We start from the raw sequence: 22,796 nt of genomic DNA on the forward strand, positions 1-22,796 counted from the left end.
TCAATTTGGCAAATCAAATTGCAAAGGTAGTCAGGAGGATGAGTTCATAGATTGTACTGGGGACAGTTTCTTACAATACATTCTGGAACCTAACAGGGACTGGGCTATTTTGGATCTAGCGATGTGTAATGAGACAAGATTAATTAAGGATCTCATTGTAAAGGATTTTTTAGCAAGAGCGATCATAACAGATTAGAATTTCACATTTAGTTTGAGCGTGAGAAATGTGGGTCCAGAGTGAGCATCTTAAGACAAATAAAGAAAATTAAAAGGTTATGAAGACAGAGTTAGCTGAAGTGAACTGGGAAAATAAGATAGTAGAGAAGCAGTGGTAGGCATTTAAGAAGATATTTCATAACTGTTTTATAAACTATTAATTGAAAGTGATCTTAACATTCTAAAAATAATCACATTCTATGGCAGTATATTAAGTTGCACTTCCAGGTCACCAGTGAATAACTCCTTGGTCAACAAGCGGAAATTCTTCCCTTTCATATGTAAATATTATTGAGAAGCATCCCAACTAGGAAACTTTGGAGATTTCCCAATATTACTACTGCTGCTAACCTTACTGCCTATTTGTGTAGTTCAGGTGGTATCCTCATATAACAACAATTATCATTGGTTAAGTATTTGTCACTGCTGCATTTCCACAATCACTTCATTTTTACTCTATTAGAGGTGGCACGGTGGCACAGTGGTTAGCACTGCTGTCTCACAGCGCCAGGGAACCAGGTTCGATTCCTGGCTTGGGTCACTGTCTGTGTGGAGTTTGCACGTTCTCCCTGTGTCTGTGTGGGGTTTGCATGTTCTCCCTGTGACTGCGTGGGTTTCCTCCGGGTGCTCCGGTTTCCTTCCACATTCCAAAGATGTGCACGTTCGGTGAATTGGCCATGCGAAAATTTCCCTCAGTATCCAAACAAGCACCGGAGTGTGGTGACTGGGGGATTTTCACAGTAACTTGATTGCAAATAAATAAACTTTAAACATATGTACAACATTTAAAATATTATAATACAACCAGAATTACCTCTCGATAAGTGAACTCGTGCTGTGGATGGTTCAGGCATGGAAAACACTCCTGACAAAGGTGAAAATCAGGACAGCTTAAACATCTTTTGAAGAATATGGAGGGAAAACAGAAACAATGCTTGTATCAACTTATTAAATATCATTAACCTTGCAATGCACAAAACCAACATTAACTCTGAATTTCAGTTCAACAGACATTAGAAGACCTAAGACTTTGTATTTTTTTGGCTCCAACTGACTAGTCTTTTCTCTCTTCTCTGTAAAAAGCTTCATGGTTGTTCTCTACCTCACCCGTATCCTCACCTCTTTTGTCCATGTTTGAACCATGGCTGTAATGAGGTCAAGAGCTGACAGAACCTAGGGTAGGATTTTCCAGCCCTGCCCACTGGCGGGATCTTCGTGTCTCACTGAAGTCATGCAGCGGGATGGGCGAGCCATGCAAATTGCCCAAGATTTCAGCGACACTGGAACGACCCTCTGGTGGCCAAAGGTGAACTGCCTCCAACGCAGGAAAATCCACTACTGGGAGGCTGGAAAATTCCAGCCTTAGTGTCAGTGAGCAGGTTATTGCTGTGTTTAAGTGCTGTTTGATAGCACTGTCAATGCTACTTTCCACCACTTAGCTAAGGATGGAGAATAGACTAGTACTGTTGGCATGGTAATTGACTTGAGTTGGAAATGGTCAGGACGCACATGGGCAATTTTCGACATTTTTGGATAGATGCCAGTGTTGCAGCTGTACTGGAACAGTTTGGCTCGGGGCACGATTAGTTCTGGAGCACAAATTTTCAGTACTCTTGCCGGAATTTTGTCAGGGCACATAGCCTTTGCAGTATCCAAGACCTTCAGCGCAGAACTTCCGATCTCCGGATGGTTGTACCTGGCGATAACCCCCAAGATGCACTGAGAATGCCTCAGTGTCCCGCCTCACTGATTAAAAGGGAATTTCTGGGAATTTTGGACTTCTGACGGGGCGGTATGGTGGCACAATGGTTAGCACTGCTGCCTCACAGCACCAAGGACCCAGGTTCGATTCCCGGCTTCGGTCACTATCTGTGTGGAGTTTGCACATTCTCCCCATGTCTAAGTGGGTTGCCACTGGGTGCTCCAGTTTCCTCCCACAGGCAAAGATGTGCGGTTGATTGGCCATGCTAAATTGACCCTAGTCAATTAGCGGTGTAAATATTTGGGGTTATGGGGATAGGGACTGGGTGGGATTGTGGTCGGTGCAGGATCAATGGGCCGAATGGCCTCCTTCTGTACTGTACTACTGAACTCATGACACCCCAATGGACACCCTCCCAACCCTTAACAACTACAAATCCTGACCAGCTGACTACCTTCCCCACACCACCTGATTAACCCCCTGAACTGCCTACCCTCCTGACTCCCCTAAGGATCCCTCCTGACTCTCCTCCTGACCCTCCAACTCCCTGATTACACCCTAGTCCAACCACCCGGCTTCCTCCCCACTCCCACCACTAGGCTACAACTATTCTTACCTCCCTGTCGACCTGACTTCCCCCGACACGACTACATCTCTGTCCTGACTGCACATCCTGAGCCCACAACTATTTCCCTGATGACCCCGACTCCCCCTCTATTCTACTCCCCCACCCACTCACCTTACTCCCTCACACACCCAGCTTTTACCTTTAGATTCTCTACACTGGAATACAGCAGCTAGTGCAGTAAAAGGGGGCACCTAACAATCCTGCACTACAAAGAAGGACTCCCAGAATAGGTATGCTCTGCATTTCCATAGAGGACTGGTTCAGAATTCTGAGTCGGAAATGTGGAGCTCCATCTCAGTGCAAACAAAAGCAATCTGATAGGAATAGCCACTCCTCAGAAGGTTTTGTCTACACTTTTATGTACCCCCTCAGTTTGAGAACCACAGCTCTAAAATTACAAAGGGTTCAGTATTCACAGCATTTCTCACAGGAGATATTATCCCAAACTCAGGTCAGTACCAACCTTCCTAAACCACTACCTCAGACTTAACAATAGAGCATTTTAATAGAATAATGAAACTGTAGCACAGGCCGTGACTAATTGGCACCAGCGCCTCTGTTCCTTCCTTTGAGATTATTCCCTTTCCAATTATTCCGTATTCTTCCTTTTAAATATTTATTCCATTCCCTTTTAAATAATATTCTAGCCTCTGGGCAGAATTTAAAGCCTTCCCCGGAGGGCTTTGTGACGGGAGGCATTTCATCGGGCGAGAGAGAGATGAGTGAGGACCCAGTTGCCTTCCTGCCTCTGCCCTGATTAAGTCTGAGATGGGAGAGCTTGTGGACGGTCTTCTCACCCTCTTGCCAATTGAGACCTTTAAGTGGGCAATTCCAATTGAGGCCCTCAACTGCACACTGAAGGGCCTCATCCTGTCACTTTTGGAATTCACCCAGCCATGGGTGGGGTACTCATCATGCAAGAAGCCCAGAAAGCAAAGCCCAGGTGAGGGTGTTTGTGAGTTTCTGGGAGGTTGTGGAGCGTTGGGAGTCCTACATTCAAAGGCACTCGGTGCCTGATCACAGGACCAGCATCAAGAAGGGGAGCTGGGCAGTGGCCCTGCTGAGAGCCAACCCTCTACTTTTGCCGCCAAAGCCCTTTCTCTGCGACCCCAATCCCACCATTACTCACCTGTAGTCCAGTGCCTTGGCGATCTCTGGCCTTCGGTCGGTGCATTGTCAGCAACTGCCGCTGACACTGACAAGTGATGCACAGCTGTGGCCTCTAATTCCCTGTCAGCTTTCAAGGGGGTGCAGGGGCAGTTTGGGGGTGGTTTCCACTTGTGCGCAGTTAAGTGCCTGACCAACACCTAATCTGGTGGGCGTTCTCAACATGAAACGGCGCAGGGCTCTCACTGGCTTTCCAGTGGGCAGATGAGACCCTCATTGTCTCCATTAAATGTTGCCCTCTGCCTCTGTAATCACTTGTGATGATGCATCCTGTGGGCTCATGGCCCTCAGCTCCAGAATATTCATTCTCCCTTCCTCTTGGTTCACTAAAAATTCTTGGTCTCTATCCTCATTTCCAATTTGCTCACAAATGGAAACCACGAAGCCTTGGATTGCACTCTCCCTTTACTCTCTGTTCCTCTCACAGTGAAATTCCCATTCATTGTGTTGCTGCTGTTGCTTCCGGCTCGGCACAAAATGCTGCTTCCCAAGCCATACCTCATACCCAATCTGCCTTTTTCTCCACCTCTGCCCAGGCCCCAATTCCCGTGACTCACAATCTCCAGATCTTTAGCCCCAATTCCCCAATCCTTACCTCTCTCTTTGACCCAATTCACCCTTTCTTTCTGTCCCCAATTCCTCTGTCTAAACCTCATACAGATCTTTCTTCCTTCAGATCCCTCTCTTTCACATCCAACTCCTGACCCTGCATCGAATCAACAGTCATTCCTCTCAACTCCTGAGGCCCCTGCTGACTCCTGACTATTTTCAACCCATCAAACACTCCCCCCTCGCAATGGCAGATGGGGTGTTCATTGGTGACATGACCAAATCAAAGTCTCCTCGGAGCTCCAGTTGGCAACATCACAGAGCAGGGCAGGTGACAGCAGAAGGGTTGTGTGCTACCACCTAGGAGTCACATTTCCATGCTGTGAGACTCCCTGGGACTACAGAAGATTAGCAACCAAATAAAGCCTGGGATATTTTGAATTCCGGATCTCGCTGAATGTCCAATATCTGTGGCCTAGATTGAATGGGCAGAGAGCTGGTTGGCTCTGAAAGAATGTTATTCATCACTCATGCAAGCCGTAGGGGTATTTGGTGTGCGTGTCCATTCAGAATGAGGGGGGAGTCTTGGATAGGGGTTGCCTGACCTTCCCTTCTGCGACCTAGAGGAATACCCCTCCTCCCCCAGCTTCAGAGTGGAGACAAAAAGATTATGCCTACTTGGACCTCCCTGGTCCTGGCTTCTCTTCCTGCTGTCAGCTACTCCACTCAGACCATGAGTTAAAATACAGTTCGAGATTGATGACATAACGAGGCCTCTTCTGCATATTTAGAAAAGGATTCCATCAGCATCATGCTGCCATTCTTGCTGCCTGCTCAGAAATGTACTTTAAAGTAGAAGACAGTAGAAAAGGAGTGGAAGGTCGGCTGTGAGTCTTCAGTGTAACATTATTTGTCTGACGAGTTTCGACCAAAGGGGCAAGTTTAAAATCGTCAAGATTAAAATATGCCTAAAGAGTCCATTGGACCTGCATAATTTTTCAAATTGGGAAATAGTTTACTGTATATCAGTTCTGCATCAAAGCTAAAATTTCCAATAGTATTTGGATGTCGGAGAGATAGCAACGTGCATAGGTATTTAAGAATAAGTTAGAAATGCAAAGATAATTACACAGAAATTACAACATGGAAACTTGCTATTTGTCAAACCATTTTATACTAATGTTTATCCTCTACAAGATTAGTGGTACTTCTTCTGTGTGCCTACTCACTTCTTGCATTTTTTTCTTTCTCCTCTTTTTCAACCATACATCCAACCACATTCTTTAATGTTGGTGGTCTGTACTTCAATCAATAACTGTGGTAATGCATTCCACAACTTTACAAACCTCTTTGCAAAATAGATTTCTGCTGCTCTCTGTCTTAATCAATCACCTTTTATCTTAGATCTATGTTTCCTCATTCAAGATCAGTTAATCACTGGAAACTCTAGCTGGAATTCTGCAGCTATTCATGCCCCGTCGCCGCTGCCAGTGAGGATGGAGAATTTGGCGCTCAGCCCACTGGCTGCTCCATTTCCTACATGTCTTCTACATGCCTTCAGACTGTGTTCTGCTTCAGAGAGAACTCCACCCCATGGGGTAATTATCCATTCTCGTCCTAATTGTTCTCTCAAGCCAGGTGACCCTCTTCTGCTGTGTTGTACTTAAAGAGACAATCACCATACATATTTTCCATATTTGTTAATATGCAACAGAAATTTGTTTACCTGTAGCACTTGCCTTGAATTGGACAAACCTGACAGTTATTGCATGGAATGCCAAGGTGTCTGTCAAGTCTTTCTCTTTCTGCTGCCAACAGTTTACTGGCATTTCTATATTCTTCTTGCAGGAGACTCAGAGGTGCAAACATTTCTCTACAGAGAGGACACTTGATGATACTTTCAATCTCAGTCTTTGCCTGGTGTTCTGCCCAAATCTTCATGCACCTGATATGGACACTGTTACCACAGCTATATCTGTATTCAGAAAGCAAATTGTCACCATGAACAGTTGCATGTATAATCAAAGTTAAGATTTAGCACTATGAAGATAAATAAGAACATAGATATCCACAAAAATCTACTTTATGGTTAAATACAATCATTAGGCTTTTAGACTTAATTGATAAGATGATCTCAATTCTAGAGCTATCGCTTCCAGCAATTAAAATACAGGATATTAATGTCTATGATGTTACAAGTCTTAAGTTTACAAATGGCACGTTTTTAAGGATGAATACAGCAGTTCAATTATTACCAACAGACAGCAACTACCTAATGATGTCACTCCATTCTACAAAACATGGGAAAACAGAAAATTGTGCTGTTGTAGCTTTTCGTCCTCCTTTACAATTCAATACCGTGAAAAACATACAGTAAATTCAATAGGCATCTTGATAAAACATTTTTTTAAAACTTAAGGGAATCAAAATGGGAAATTAAAATAATCAAACTTGCCTCTTACAAATATTTGTCTTATTCATCAACATAACATTTGACATTAAAATAATCATAAAACATCAACCAGGCAAGCTTAGAAGATTTTGTAACTTTTAAGTTGCACGATATTCAAAAATACGATCTTTGTAGTACTCAGTTACTGGCACTAGAGAGCACCAATGAGCTTTGTAACTACAATAATGCCATCTTATGGACATCATTGATCACTGCAAAGTGTTCCGTATTTTCCAATTATCTTGACGGGTGGGCTATGAGTTCTTGTGCTGAGAATTTATATAAAGCAACAGAAGTACACGGTTTCTTTGCTAGGTGGCAGTCTGTTATTTAGATGCTTATTCTAGACTTAATTAATAGTTTCATCTAACTCCTCCATTAGATTTTAAAAATTGGAATACACAGAGTGAAGTCAGCAAGGATCAAATGAAGAACAACTAGGGCAAAAAGGGAGATGAGCAGATCATTTTGATTTTGATTTGATTTGTTATTGTCACATGTATTAGCATACAGTGAAAAGTATTGTTTCTTGCACGCTATACAGACAAAACATACCGTTCATAGAGAAGGAAAGGAGAGAGAGCAGAATGTCACAGTCATAGCTAGGGTGCAGAGAAAGATCAACTTAATGCAAGGTAGGTCCATTCAAAAGTCTAATGGCAGCAGAGAAGAAGCTGTTCTTGAGTCAGTTGGTACGTGACCTCAGATTTTTGTATCTTTTTCCCTCATCAAGTTGTGGTTAGGTTTTAAATCTTTTGGGTTTTAGGAGAAAGGAAAAATTATGGGAGGCAAAATAATTTAACTTTGCCCCTTAAACAATACCAACTTAAATTGGAAATTACTCAACTTTATTAACATGTGTAACTCATTTGTGACCATCAATATTGCATTATGCAAATTGCTGTTAAGTTTTCAGTTTTTAAAGTTTAAGTTTATTAGTGTCACAAGACGGTTTACATTAACACTGCAAATGAAGTTCCTGTGAAAACAGGCGGTGCCTGTTCGGATACACTGAGGGAGAATTCAGCATGGCCAATGCACCTAACCAGCACGTCTTTCGGACTGTGGGAGCAAACTGGAGCACCCAGAATAAACCCACGCAGACACGGGGAAAACGTACAGACGCTGCACCGACAGTGACCCAAGCCGGGAATCGAACCTGGCTCCCCGCCACTGTGAAGCAGCAGTGCTAACCACTGTGCCATCGTGCTGCCCAGGAAGACATCATGATGGTTTAATTTTAAGGCAATGTATTATAACATTAATATTTAACACAAAGAGGAAAGTGGCAGGGTAACACCTGGGTAATCAATGCTGTGATATATGTATAAAATGTATGTTGGGTTAGGGGTGTGTTGCCCCTTTAAGAGTGTGGGTCCCTGGGGGATTAGTTTCTCCAGTGTGGAACCCATTTAATCAGTCTAAGATCGGATTGTGGGACAGTGTACTCCTATAATGAAAAGTTCCCCAGTGATTAAGCCTACTTCGTGGTTCTTGCGCCATACGTCGATAAATACAACTAAAACAAATGCCACATTCTTCAATGTTAGTTTCTGAACTCTCCAGAGTAAGCAGCTGAGACCAGTTATAAAGCAATCAATTCTTTCACAAGAGTCGTCAGTTGCGTTATGAAGTGCCACTTCAATTGTTTGGACTGGTCTGAGCCATCTTGGAACATAGCACAATTAAGATATTAAGGATTGTGTTAGGGATTTGCTCTGCAGAGTGGCATCATCATGGAGGTTCTCAAAAAGCTAGCTATTCACATCAAGAGGACTAACAAGCAGAGTTAGAAAAAAAAGAACATAGCCATACTTAGAAACATGTTACTGTTCTCACAGGTACGGCTGGGATAAGAAGATGTGTTTTAACTTTTAATTTAAAGACTGATTTAAACCACTTACAAGTAAAAATAGTGTGCAAGCTTATCGTTTCAGCAATTCTCTAGGTTCAAGCAGGATCAGGTGGTTTGTCAACTTAAAATTTTAGGTATAATTTGTTATAGCTTAAAAAGGTTAGAAATCAACAACATTTTACTAAGAATTTCTAACACTGTAAATTTAAAATGTCAGGTTATGTTAAATAAATATACTAATACCCATTTATTCTGATATCAGTAGAAAACAACTTTTACAATGCATTTATATTAAACATGCAGAGCAACATTCTGGCAGTGACAGCATCACATACAGCATCAATAGTGACACTCGTGAAAGAGATGATCATCTGTACCAGTGTTCCATGTTGAAAGTTGTGCGCAGCTATTTCTCTAAAATTTTGATTTGAAAGTCTTTAAAACAGCTTTTGTGGTTTCATCCCGACATTAAATGTGTAACAGTAGCAAACAGCTGATTTTTCAGTTAACTCTTTGCCACTATTGAAGTTTGTCAAGAGCAGCAAGCCCACTTTCAGATCTCTGCTTTCTCAAATGGTAGAGGAGGTAGAATTTAGATAGCTATTCACTTGCTTTGAAAGAAGTAATTAAAGATGTACCTTGTACATAAATTGCATGAGATTAATCCCTTTTTTATGTATTGTCAGCATCTCATGATAACTCTTAGTATGCACAACTATTATGTTACACATACTTAGGAATAATAACATTTGTCAGTCCTGGGTATTTTAAATATTCAACACTGAAATTTATCTCCAGTGACAAAGTAATTAAATGCCAAGCTTTTCCATTATAGGTACATTGAAAGCATTGCAATGCTCTTGTTGGCCCCAGTTTCAACTAATTTCATTTTCATTAGAAGCTAAAATTAGAGGTCAATTACCTTCTAATGTTTCATTAATAGAATCAATAACCTCTGTTGGGTAAGGGGACAAAACACCTGTCTGTACATCCAATGCTAATTAAATATGAAGGCTGTTCGCTGAGCTAATTAACAAAGGTGTTGTTAAGTATCAAAGTCAGTATTAACCAATAGCGAATACTGTAATTTAGAAATGAAAACTGTACACTCAAAATATGGCATTAACCGTAACAAAATAGTTATCTAAATATTACTTTTAGTGTCTCAAGCCAAATGGCCTTCCTTCATGCATCAGCCCACACAATGAACATTAAGTAGCAAGCTATGGGATTGTGGGATGCATCACAGCTGAGACCAATTCCAGCCTTTCTCAATGTTCAGCATTGGGGAAATGGATAGTAAGCAAGCGAGTGAGAGCCCTGACTAACTTTATTATTAGTTTTCTCAGCCAGAGGATTAAAACAATTATGGTAAACTCAACTGTCGTGTTTCTATTGTATTACCTTGGATCAGCATAGCCAGCTCACCTCAGACCAACAGTCAAACCTAGCACATTCCTTGTCTTACAAATTAATTGTTTTTGTCACAAGCGACCTGTAAATTAATTTCTTAGAGTCTCTTATTTATTTTAGAGGCCAATGAAGCAAGTTTGTGGAGCAGTATCATAAAATAATAAAATGTTGTTCCACTCACCAAACTTAAAGGGGCACCATTGGACTGTGCAGAAAAGAGAGGATTTCTAATCATTTTAAAATATTAAACAGCAGTTTTTGAATAAACCAGATTGAGAATTTATAAAGTCACATTTATATTATGATTACTTATGCTTATTTTAAACTCTGCTCTGCCACAAATGGTGAAGGGGGTAGGCATAGCAACAATACTTTAACTTTCATTGATCGTAAGTAATATTTTTTTACATGTTGGCATTTCTGCACATAATGTACAAGTGTAAAGCACTCAACATATATGTCCTCTGGGTTATCACACCAGCAATCTCAAATGTTTGAGTTTAAAAAGCATGTCAAAATATTTAATTTTCCTCATGTTGATCAAATAATAGTTTGCAGGCCATTTCTGAACAGTTTATTTTCTTGCTCACTTTGTTCCTCAGTTCAAAAATGTAATCTAATGTTTCTAATTGGCTGACCTGCAATATGTTACGGGTTGTTTCTTTTTCAATAGCTCTTCCTGACAAATAGGACAGACATCTTCTGGATCAATTTCCTTCTGGCATACATTTCCAACCATTTCTTCATCATTTTGCTTTATCTTAGATTTGTGGGTGGGTGGCTGTACTGTCTGCTCTGTATGAAGACTGTTCAGCAATATTTCAATTTCTCGGTCCGCAAGGCCAAGTTGAAAAGAATCTGAAAGGAGGGGAGACCCAGAAATTACACACTTATTCTAATACTTATGGAATTATCTTAAATCTATGATCATATTTAAAGCAGCATTATTTGACTAGTTACATATCAAGTCACAGAATGCTGCTTTATCTTTCTATACCTTGTTCTTTTTGTATTCATTCATGGGATGTTTACATTGCTGGCTAGGCCAACATTTATTGCCCATCCCTAATTGCCCTTGAGAATAATTTTGCAATTATAGCACCAATTTTATATTGTCTGAGCAACAGTTTGGGCAGGATTTCACAACCTTGCTTAGGTGAGATCGTAAAATCCCACCCGAGGTCAACGGAAGTTTCCATTCTGCAAGGCTCACTCGCCCCGGAATCGGGCGGGCGAGGCGGTACAATTCTGGCCTTTATGTTTAGAATAACTTACAGATCCACACAATTAAATTATAAAAACAATCAAATGTGAAATTAGTTCATTTTCCTTTCAATTTGTCTTCCTTATTGACTTATCATAGAACTCATAGAAACCCTACAGTACAGAAAGAGGCCATTTGGCCCATCGAGTCTGCACCGACCACAATCCCACCCAGGTCCTACCCCCATATCCCCGTACATTTTACCCGCTAATCCCTCTAATCTACGCATCCCAGGACACTAAGGGGCAATTTTAGCATGGCCAATCAACCTAACCCGCACATCTTTGGACTGTGGGAGGAAACCGGAGCACCCGGAGGAAACCCACGCAGACACGAGGAGAATGTGCAAACTCACACAGACAGTGACCCAAGCTGGGAATCGAACCCAGGTCCCTGGAGCTGTGAAGCAGCAGTGTTAACCACTGTGCTACCACTTATGTTGAAGTACTGTTCTATTGGTACTGGCTGATTCGTCATATCTCACTCAAATGCCAATTTTCCATATCTGAGGCTTGGCATTGTGTGTTAGCAAGTTATTGAATATTGCATTGTGCTGTCCTCGCCCAATAACTATTCAAACACATTTTCTAGCCGAAGCCATGAACAGTGATTAGCAACAGGAACCCTAGCTAATTTACTCTCCTAAATCTAAATCATAGTACTCAACTGCTCCAGTTTCGATAAGCAGACTCTGCACAACCTGAACTTTATGATCTGTTTAGCTCAGCTGCATATTGCTGCTACCAAATGAATCAATAGGGGAGCTGTGCAAGCATATTTTAACTTCATTTTCATTTGCATTAGTATTTTTAGTTACACTAAAGGGAACTCCAATAAGAATCGACATTTTCAATAAACTAAACAAAAGCAAATTGTAATGTGGAATTCATAGAAATCATAGAAATCATAGAAACCCTACAGTGCAGAAGGAGGCCATTTGGCCCATCGAGTCTGCACCGACCACAATCCCACCCAGGCCCAACCCCACATATTTACCCACTAATCCCTCTAACCTACGCATCTCAGGACTCTAAGGGGCAATTTTTAACCTGGCCAATCAACCTAACCCGCACATCTTTGGACTGTGGGAGGAAACCGGAGCACCCGGAGGAAACCCACGCAGACACGAGGAGAATGTGCAAACTCCACACAGACAGTGACCCGAGCTGGGAATCAAACCCGGGACCCTGGAGCTGTGAAGCAGCAGTGCTAACCACTGTGCTACCGTGCCGCCCCCTCCTGAATTCAATTCAGGAGACTATAAAGGAAGAATCATTGTAGAATTAATATTATAATATTCTTGTATAGCTATTAAGTGCAGACACATAGGGCAGAATCTTTCCAGCCAGATGAAGACGGTTTATGTGGAAGCGCTGGAGATTAGCTTCAGGTCAGGATCTTGCCCACTTGTGTCTTCCCTTGTGGAAGGTTGCAAATCTAGTGGGTAAGAAAAGAAAGTACATGTGGCGGGAAAGCAGCCAAGGTGATTAAAAAGAATATTGTAATTGTTTTACCAAGAATTCCTATTTTGCAGCACATGACTTCCACACTGTCTGCTCCTAGCCAAGTTATTGAAGGAACTGCACAGTGGGAGGAGCTTCTTCAGTGAAATTGACAAGCTGCAAGCTTTGATCAGTTACACTGAAGAGCTCCAGTATGGCCATGACATGCTGGCGTTCAAAGCACGCTTCTTAACACTGTTCTCAGTACTTGATAGATGATTGCCAAATGCTTGGAAGGCGCTTCACCTGTCGAGCACTTCACTAATCTTCAGTTCCACTTCCCTGCTGCCAGCCTTCAACATAGCATGTGAGCAGTTTACGAAGCTCCACCTTACACCTCTACTGAGGATTAAGAGCAGAGGCCATGCCACTATCAACAGCTCTAGCAGAAGCAACACCAACAGCAGCACCAGTTGAGACACACACACATACACACTCCTCTCTATAAACGTAGACACATGGAACTTTGCAGAAAATCCTTAAAATAACTTTTGATAATGCAAAAATGAAAAACTGTATAATAATCCAAGCTTCCCTATAAATTTACACACCTTGCAGAAATGCAAAATGATCTTATAACTCTCTTGTATGCTTAACTGGTTTTGTTGGTAAAAGTTAATTTCTACCATATATCACAAGTACATTGTGTCTGCAGAAGATTCACCTTTCTTGAATTATCTCCCTCAAATGGCCATCAATTCAAATGCCAGTAAGTTGTAACAATGTGCCCTTTGCTGAGTAGCAATTGGATGCTAGGATATCAGTGAATGGGTTGGATGAGAACTTCACTGGCAACAAATATTATAGATGAAATCTGTAAATGGTTGATCTTAAAATGGAAGAATGTAACTAAAATGAAACATCGGTTCTTTGCAGGTCTGGTGAGCTCTATTTATTTCTTTTAGGAAGAGCACTTTAGAACATTCCATTAAGTAGGATTAAGCTTAAACCCAAGCAATGTACTAAAATCGATAACTGTAGAACTGAATTCCAAAACTTACATTCATGACCACGTGGTAGCCTAAACTTCTTTAACAAAATCCTGTTTGAAAAGAAAACAAGTTAAAATAGTTGCAAAAATACCAAAATGTTAATTTCAAAGTAACCAGAGGCAGCATTTTAAAGTTCAATTTTCTCCTTTTTTCTGAATTTTGAATGGGTTAACTTCTTGCTGGGGAATGATTCCAAGTGCTCATGGCATCCAAGTACATTGATCACTTGGCTGTTATTAACATGCAAGCCTTCATTGTGAGTGTTGGCAGGGTATTTAATTGCATTGGTCTTCATTTGCACTCCACCCATGTGCACCAGTAGTGTTTCATGATTAGCAATAAGAAAGAGAAACCAAGACTAATTTACCTTTCTTTAACCTAGGGTACCAAGAACAACCATTTTATCCTTCTAACATTTTAGCTGAGATCAGCCAACTCGGCAAAAAAATGGAGACTACAATTGAGTATAAGAAATGAGAGCAGGAGAAGACCATACAGCCCTTGAGCCTGCTCCGCCATTTAATGCGATCATAGCTATTCTTCCTCATATCGCTTGATTCCCCGAGACATCAAAAATCTGTCTTCTCAGCCTTAAATATAGCCAACGATGGAGCATCCACAACCCTCTGGCGTTGATAATTCCAAAGATTCATGACTATTTGAGTGAAGACATTGTTGGCTAGTCTGTATGACTACATTTTTCGCTAGATAAACTTAGAACAGATCAGCTATATTTTCACATACTTAACAATGTTTTCATTAGCCTACTAATTGTATTTTTACAGCTTAAGTTTGTGAAAGGGAGTGCTCGGAATATAAAGTGCTTCCCTTCCATCTAATTGTCATTATGATCTAATTACTTAAGATATTTGATATTCTACTTGCATGTTGTGTAGAAACCCATTCCAAATTTGCCCTCTCATTAGATAGTGACTCAGATAGCATCGGCTCTATGACTAATGGTGTCTCCTTGGGAAAGAACTCTGATTGACACCCTTTCCTTTCCTAAATGCAGGTTGGGAGGTGCCTATGCTGGGAAAGTTCAGTCCTGGCCAAATACACAACAGTGCTCAATTAGTGCTGAATTTTCCTGGCTCAGACACTTTTCAATTAACATCCAGGAAGAGGAAAAGACGCTGATCAGTCACTCATACTGATGACATTTGCTGAACAGATCCCTGAGGAGATACAGGCCCAGATACAGGGTGGTAAGAGAAAACAAAGTTATTTCTACCGCAAGTACTTCCCTCTTCCACAGACTTTTCTTTGCCTTTAACTATAATGCAGATATATGGAATTTACGCAATTCTTCATTGAAATAATTTCAAATAAATATATCATTTTTTTGGAGCTACAATGAGAACTGACTGTGGTCACTCAGAACATTAAATTCTCTGAGATTTTGAACAGTTTGTGTCTAACTACTTCAAAAGTAAAAGCTGTAGATTAGAATTGAAGCAGAAATATTTGCAATTCAACAAAACTAACTCCAAAGCAATGCCAAAATCTTAGCCAATTCATACTCAGTTAAGACAAAAGCAAACATCATCTAGAGAAATATTTCATATTTTACATTCATTTGAGAAGATGAGAGAACTTATTTACTTTCAAATTTGAACTGACATGCTTAATTAAATAGTTGGGGATTGTTTTGTGCTAATTTATACAGATTTTAATGAATTTCTGCTTTTCAAAATGTATTTGCACAACCATTGCCTTGTTATGCCCTTTCTTCACCTTTCAGTGGTTAAACGTAACTGCAATTTTCCTCAAAATACCAGTCGCAATGAGCCAGTCAGTAAGAGCTGTGTTCTTCTGAAGATGTACATGGGCAAATCAACCTCCAATCATACTGAAGACTATTGAGAGTACTCCTAACAGTAAATTGATAACATGTACCAAATTATGGCCAGCAGTTTAATCTATTTCCTATAAATGACTTCAGACTGAAACCATGGTATTTTTTAAATTCAAAAATTTGCCCCAAGAATCAAAAACCATGCAAGAAAGTGAACTCACCAGCAGATGTGTTTGCAGAGGTCCTTTTCTTTGAGAAATGTGGAACAGTTACAGTTGTGAAGATTTCCTATATTTACCTTCCAGAGAATAGAGATTGAAATTAGTGTAGCTCCATATTTATACAAATATCTAGTACTATGCCTGTTCTTGCAGTTTTGCAAATACAGATTTTTTTTTCTTTATTTCCATAGGCGGAAATGACATTCTTACTGAATCCTGACTCGGTCTTTCATGATTTTAAGGTTCGAGTAAAAATTGAATAACTCATTTAAATAAAGAAAAAAGTGTTCTCTAATTAAATGTGTTATATCCTTATTTATTTGTTTACTTGCCTGTTTAGTGTCATGACCATTTTTTAGTATATTCTGGGTTTCCAGATTTGACACTTGAGAATTGATTAAAAGAAACCCAGAATTACTGTTAGGCTTTTCGTCTTGCACTCATTAGGACAGATGCAAGAACACCAAATGTCAAAGGGAACAACAATTTATACTGCTTGAGAAAAGGGTGCAGATTGTTTGGTAGGTGAACTGTGATTGATTCGGGCATTGCCATGGGTAACACATTTGGGAATGGTTGTCTCCCATTCTTTGCTGAATTGAAAAATATGCAATACCTGGACAAATACTTTCCACGTACAGAGGACAAGGTCCAACATATGAATATGTGTACCTGCCAGCCAGCATATTGCCCAACTGATAATCTTAAATTGTTTGTTAGTGTAATTGTTAGCAGACCTGGGATTGTTAAGTGCTGTCCAATTGCAGAATTATATCTAATGATGGACAGTATTCTGAATTTTGCAAGCATGGGATGGTTGAGTATGGTCAGTTACAAACAGCTAAAAGGATGTGCTATTTGATATGATCCACCAATCACTGGGACATACAACCTACATACTTGGCATCATATTGGCATTGAAATTCATATACCGCATTACTCATTTGTGTAGTAGGCAGAATATTTTTTTGGCTTGATGATGTTTAACCCAGTATGGTGATAATGTGGATTTCACTATCCCTTGGAGTGATTAAGGCAAGTAGGATAAACTAGGGAAGGTTTGATAATTACGTGAGAGAGAAAGGAATTTAAAAATATGTTGGTGGGGTGAGAGAAGACTTGTGTGGAGCATAAATGTGTGTGTTTTCTGTTCTGTATAACTCTATTTCATTCTATCCAAATTATCTCTTTATTGCCATTTTTGTGTCCTTGCCTATTCAAGATAATTCATTCTTATTTATCAAAACTAAAGGACAAATATTCCAAAGTACTCCAAACTAACATGAAAATTATCCTTTGTGAATTTCATTACGAAGTGTGAAATTGACCTTGGAGACATAACACACTAAAATATCCTTCTTTAACCCCTGGTAGAATGAATGGGCTGGCTGTCCAATTTTCTTTCCATTGACTTAATTTGATTGAAATTATTCAGACAAATGCTGGAAGAGCACTGACAAATAGTTCACTGATAGGATAACAAATCTGGCAGCTCCTGAAGAGCTGGTATTCAAAGTGAGGAAGAGAGGAAGGTGATCCCTTGTTGCGGGCCATAGAGGAACTGAAAGAGAGCGAGTTTTTTGTGCAGTCAGGTTAAGCACAAAAATCAGTGTTTTTGCCACATTTTCTGTGCAGCCTACAACAGACCCATTTATAACACTGGATTGGGCTGCTCAGAAATTGTTGTAAGACAGACACTGGTAGGAACAAGGAAGATAGTTCAATGTTGTGATTTTTGTCCCACCACTTTGCTATATCTGGGTTGCACGGTGACACAGTGGTTAGTGCTGCTGCCTCACAGCTCCAGGGACCTGGGTTCAATTCTGGCCTTGGGTCACTGTCTTTGTGGGTTTCCTCCAGGTGCTCCGGTTTCCTCCCACACTCCAAATTAACCCTTAGTGTCAGGGGGACCAGCAGGGTAAATATGGGGGGGCGGCCAGATCGTTCTCTGGCAGGCGGCGTTATGGGTATAGGGCTTGGGAGGAATTGTTGTTAGTTCAGGCTCAATAGGCTGAATGACCTTCTTCTGCACTTTAGAAATTCTATCTGTGAAAAAAATTGGAACAAAAATCAGCTCCATGCAATGTAACAATACACTATGGGAATTCAAACCTTTGGTTAGACATCAGAGTTCTATGCTACTTAGATGCAATAATTCCATACCCATTTTTTGCTGAATGTGTGTGTAATATCTATACTCTTATTACCAGTAACTAAATGTAAGTTAAGTTCTGTAGCTACAAGGCCATCTTGAAATTATTTCATGCTGTAGTCATCTCACCTGTCATCTGAAAAGGATGAATGACATTTTGGGGAATAGAAATTGAATTAATTAACCAGTCTAACCAGTGTCCCAAAATATTTACATCCAAAATGGTCTTGACCGTGGCAAGGAACTCTGAGAAAGATTTCTCAGGTAAACATGGAAGTGTAAATTGTTGCTTGAGTTTTATGCTTTTGGGTATAAGTAATGAAACCAATATAAGATTCTCTAAATGTCAACGCTAAAGAAATGTTAAAAACGTTCATTGATAAAAATTAAACAATGGAATAAGTTCCAATTAAGTCACCTTAGTTTTTGTATACTTACTTTAAAATATTTAGCTACACCCTCTTCTTTAAGAAGAAATCCAACTGGACCTAGTTCTTTCAGAATGTATATTGTTGTTTTGAGTGCTTCATCTTGATGCCAGCTAACTAAATCGGTTACACTTCTTCTTAATGGAGCTGCTCGTGCCATATTGAGAAAGTAAGGCTCAGGTAACCTCAAGTACCTAAAGAAAATGATGCAAAAGGTGAAACTAGCTCATGCCCACATATCTGTTAATTCTATTTGACGTACAGCAAAGTTCAGAATGGTCTATTTAAATGTTGATAATCAAATTGTACCTTGTATTATGTTAACGATTTTCTATGGATACCGCCTGGAGTTCCAAGGCATCAGTCACTCAATAACTCTTGATTTATTTTCACACTGTCTTATATCTACTTGCACGTAATGTAACGTTGGGGTGTAACAGCAGTACCTTTCTGACATTAATCATTGGTCTTTCTTGGATATGTTCTCATGTACCTCTGTAATTTTTCCCTCAGTTAATGGACTGAGAAAACATGTGAAAGACAAGGCCTAATAGAAATAAGCTGCTTTGTTTTGCAATAAGGTGAACATGTAGAATATCAGTTATCACTTAAATCAATAAGTACACATTATTTTTGTGTAATAGCACAATGTAAAGAATATACCACACTTCTCAAATAAGTGACTCAAACAATATGGGCGGAATTTTACTACCTCGCCGCACCTGGCGTAAATGGAGCTGAGCTGGGAAAATAGTGTGCAAAGCTAAAAATCCGATTCGCACCTGGCACCAAACAGTTTGAAATCTTCCCGGTGTGATGATATTGTGTGTTTAACAAATGTATTTGTGTCATGTTTCTTGTGAAGGAGATGTTAAGGTTCAACTCTGGTTTACGATGCCGCTTTGTCTGCTCCAGGCAGCCCACATGCTGATAATGGAGAAGCAAATTGATCCTAGCTATTGCGGTGTTTGTTTTAATTAGAGTTAATGTAGTTTTGGTTATTTTTGGGTTGTCCCCTGAGGTTTCAAAGTAGGGTTTAATTAGGTTGATTGACAAGAGCACATCATGTGCCAATGGGAGGAGCTAAGATTACAGAGAAAAAGCAGGCAGTTGTCTGCTTGGGTCTGCTAGAAGCAAGAAATGTTACTTTCTCTCTGTAAAGATTGTAGTTGGGACCTGCTAGAATAATTACCTCTCTCCAGAGATGTTCTGGAGGCTGACAGACTAGCAGTTAATTTACCAGCAAGTAAGCCTGTTGTTTGCTAACTAATTTGAAGAGTTTATGTCCATGAAGAATATTGCCTAAACTGGTACTAATAAAGATAGACGAGAAATGGGCGGCATGGTAGCACAGTGGTTAGCACTGGTGCTTTACAGCTCCAGGGACCTGGGTTCGATTCCCGGCTTGGGTCACTGTCTGTGTGGAGTTTGCACATTCTCCTCGTGTCTGTGTGGGTTTGCTCCGGTTTCCTCCCACAGTCCAAAGATGTGCGGGTTGCGTTGATTGGCCATGCTAAAAAATTGCCCCTTAGTGTCCTGAGATGCATAGGTTAGAGAGATTAGCGGATAAATGTGTAGGGATATGGGGGTAGGGCCTGGTGGGATTGTGGTCGGTGCAGACTCAATGGGCCGGATGGCCTCTTTCTGCACTGTAGGGTTTCCATGATTCTATGATAAGTTAAGAATTGCATCTTGTCATATTTAAATATTTCAATTGATAAAAACGCTAATTGTTTTGTTTAAATCCAATCAAAGTCCAATTCACAGTCTCAGCAAGTGAGACATTCCAGATCCAAGCTGACAAGACAGGTATCTCACTTCATGTCTTGGGCCTGATCTACATGATCCAAGCTGATTGGAGCAGGCATTGCACCTTCTCAAGGCTTGATCTCATTTTCATCTTAGCCAAAAGACCGAGATGCCACATTAAAAAATTGCTTCAAATGAAGCCTCAGTGTAACCTCATGACTTCAACCAAGTGCAGGATGCCAAAACTACACTTGATCGCTAATTTTTTGTTATAAACTGTATATCAGCCCCACCAATGTCACACTGGTTACCTTGCCAGCTGTCCGCTGGACAGTCTCTGCGGTTTATCATGGACATTCCATCCCAGGCCCCACCAACAGTCCATTCACAATCACCAGATCTGGCAACTGTCGCCCCAAACACAGCTCCTCCAGTGCTCCCTACAATGCCGCTCCCCCAGGCATATGAAAATCAGAAGGCTGCTTCTCTGCCATAAGCCCGAACTGCATGCCATTCCCAGAAGCCAGTGCACCAGCCATCCAGGTGAGTGCACGCAGATTAATGCTTATGCTCTACATGAGCATTGGAGCATGGATCCCAGTCTGCCACATGCTGCCAGCTATGGCCTGTGGTTTCAGGGGTCCATACCTGGGGCTGTCCATCCGGAGGGACAGATTTGCACTGCAAACCAGCACCACGCAATTGCACTGGGGGTGCAGAATGCATCATGCTGCGCCATATGAAGGGAGGGTACAGCTGTGTGGGAGGCCATTGTTAACCATGAAGGGGGCATGGGCAGTGCTTGTGGCTGCTGTGGGGATGATGTAGCAGAGGCTGGCAGCCCATTGAAGTGAGGCATGGCACCGGCAATAGTGTCTGGTTGGCAGCTTTCAGAGTCACAGGGACACGGAGGGATGGACACGTTGCTCGGAGGGATTGAGGGGCCTGAGATGGATAATATTCTATACTGTATCTCTCTCTCTTTTTCTCCTTACCCTCACTACAAAGCAAACATGGATTTTGGAATTCAGCCAGCAGTCATACTCGTGGCTGCTGTGACGACTGACGAGCAAGGACTTGAAAACAAGGATGAGAATTTTAAGATCAAAGCTTTGCTTAATTAGAAGCCAGTTCAATGAATTTAGTGGTGATAGATGATTGGGACTTGGTGTGAAGAAGACATGAGGCAGCAGAGTTTTGGATGATCTTAAGCTTATGAGGTTGGAATATGGGAGGCTGGCTGGGAATGTGTTGGAGTAGTCAAGTCTTAGGATAACAAAGACAGGGATGAAGGTTTCATCAGCAGAAAAGTTGAGGAATGGTTGCAGTCGGATGATTTAGAGAGTTGGAAATAGGCCATATCAGTGATGGAGTGGATATGTGGTCAGCAACTCATCTCAGTGTCAAACTGTGAACGGTATGGTTCAGCATCAGACAGTTGTCATGGAGAAGGATGGAATTGGAAGATAGGGATTGGAGTTCATCGGTGGGGGACAGAAGACAATGGCCATACTTTTCCTGTCACGTTGCGCCCGACAGCTCAGATCACATTGGAACAGAGTGGGGTCGGAGAATTGTGGCGGAGGGGTCGAGCGTGTTTAGTGCTGGCATGAACCCCCGTTGGGATTCTCCCAGTCACTGTGCCCAGATGTAATCTGGTTCCCACCCAGTGAGGGTGGGACGCAGATTAAGATATTAAAATAAGCATCAACATATGCTAGGTAAGTTTCAAGCCGAAGTCTCCCTGCTCTCAGGATTCTCCGACCTCATGTGCAGCAGGAAACCCGGCAAGAATCACTACTGGTCTCCACAGAGACCAGGTTTGATGGCTGGGCCGGGACAGGGCTCAGAGGCCATTGAAGCCCCTGGGTGGTCATGGACATGACAGAGCAATGCCCATCTACCACCACCCCCCCCTCCTTACCCCTGTCCCCCCTCCTTCCCCCGTCCCCCCTCCTTCCCCCGTCCCCCCTCCTTCCCCCGTCCCCCTCCTCCTCCACCCTGCCCCCCCTGCCCGCTCACCCTCGCTCTCCCCCTCACCCCCCCCCCCGCCTCTCCTCTCTCTCCGCTGATTGCCGCTGTCGCTGCCCATGGGGGAACGGCCTCAGGGTTTGGGATTCTGTCCCGATGAGAGTCGGTGGAGTGCCCCGGGGAGAGAGGCTCACCTGATGGGGGAGATGCGGCCCCTTGGCCCGGGAACTCAGCAGCAAAACCCCGCTCGCTTCCTCAATGAGAGCTCAGCCCCGTTACCATGGAGACGGGACGCCGAGTGCGGGCTCCCAGCGCTCACCGCGCCTCATTAAAGGTCAGCGGGGTGAAAGGTCACCAGGTTTACCCTCTGGGGCTGGAGTGCTGCAAACATTTAGAAACCTTTAATCTGAGAACATTACATCTGCTTCCCCCCCCCCCCCCCCCCTCACAGTAGATCTCAGTTCCCAAGGACTTGCTGCATCTGTTTTTTTTTCACTTGGGTAATTAAGTATAGAACCTCTACAGTGCAGAAAGAGGCCATTCGGCCCATCAAGCCTGCACCAACAGTCCCACCCAGGCCCTAACCCCCTTAACCCTACATATTTACCATACTAGGCCTCCTGACATGAAGGGGCCATTTAGCCCCTATTTAGTGCCAATTATAGGGCGGCACAGTGGTACATTGGTTAGCACTGCTGCCTCAGAGTGCCAGGGACCTGGGTGTTCGATTGCTGGCT

At 41.8% G+C, this 22,796-nt stretch overlaps 1 protein-coding gene across 1 annotated transcript in view; it reads right to left on the minus strand.

Annotated features, from left to right (window-relative positions):
• The window catches only part of zswim2 (zinc finger, SWIM-type containing 2), a 42,257-nt gene extending 19,938 nt beyond the window's left edge, over positions 1 to 22,319 (minus strand). The window contains exons 1-7 of the mRNA XM_078227712.1: positions 22,254 to 22,319; positions 18,350 to 18,533; positions 15,760 to 15,836; positions 13,750 to 13,790; positions 10,621 to 10,840; positions 5,989 to 6,237; positions 1,031 to 1,115 (exon numbers count right to left, since the gene is read on the minus strand). Coding sequence (XP_078083838.1) covers positions 1,031 to 1,115; positions 5,989 to 6,237; positions 10,621 to 10,840; positions 13,750 to 13,790; positions 15,760 to 15,836; positions 18,350 to 18,499 — 822 coding nt within the window. The 5' untranslated portion in view covers positions 18,500 to 18,533; positions 22,254 to 22,319. The remainder of the gene's footprint in view (positions 1 to 1,030; positions 1,116 to 5,988; positions 6,238 to 10,620; positions 10,841 to 13,749; positions 13,791 to 15,759; positions 15,837 to 18,349; positions 18,534 to 22,253) is intronic.
• Between the last annotated feature and the right edge of the window lie 477 nt (positions 22,320 to 22,796).

Source organism: Mustelus asterias, chromosome 14 (genome assembly GCF_964213995.1).
Source record: "Mustelus asterias chromosome 14, sMusAst1.hap1.1, whole genome shotgun sequence".
Taxonomy (NCBI): Eukaryota; Metazoa; Chordata; class Chondrichthyes; order Carcharhiniformes; family Triakidae; genus Mustelus; species Mustelus asterias.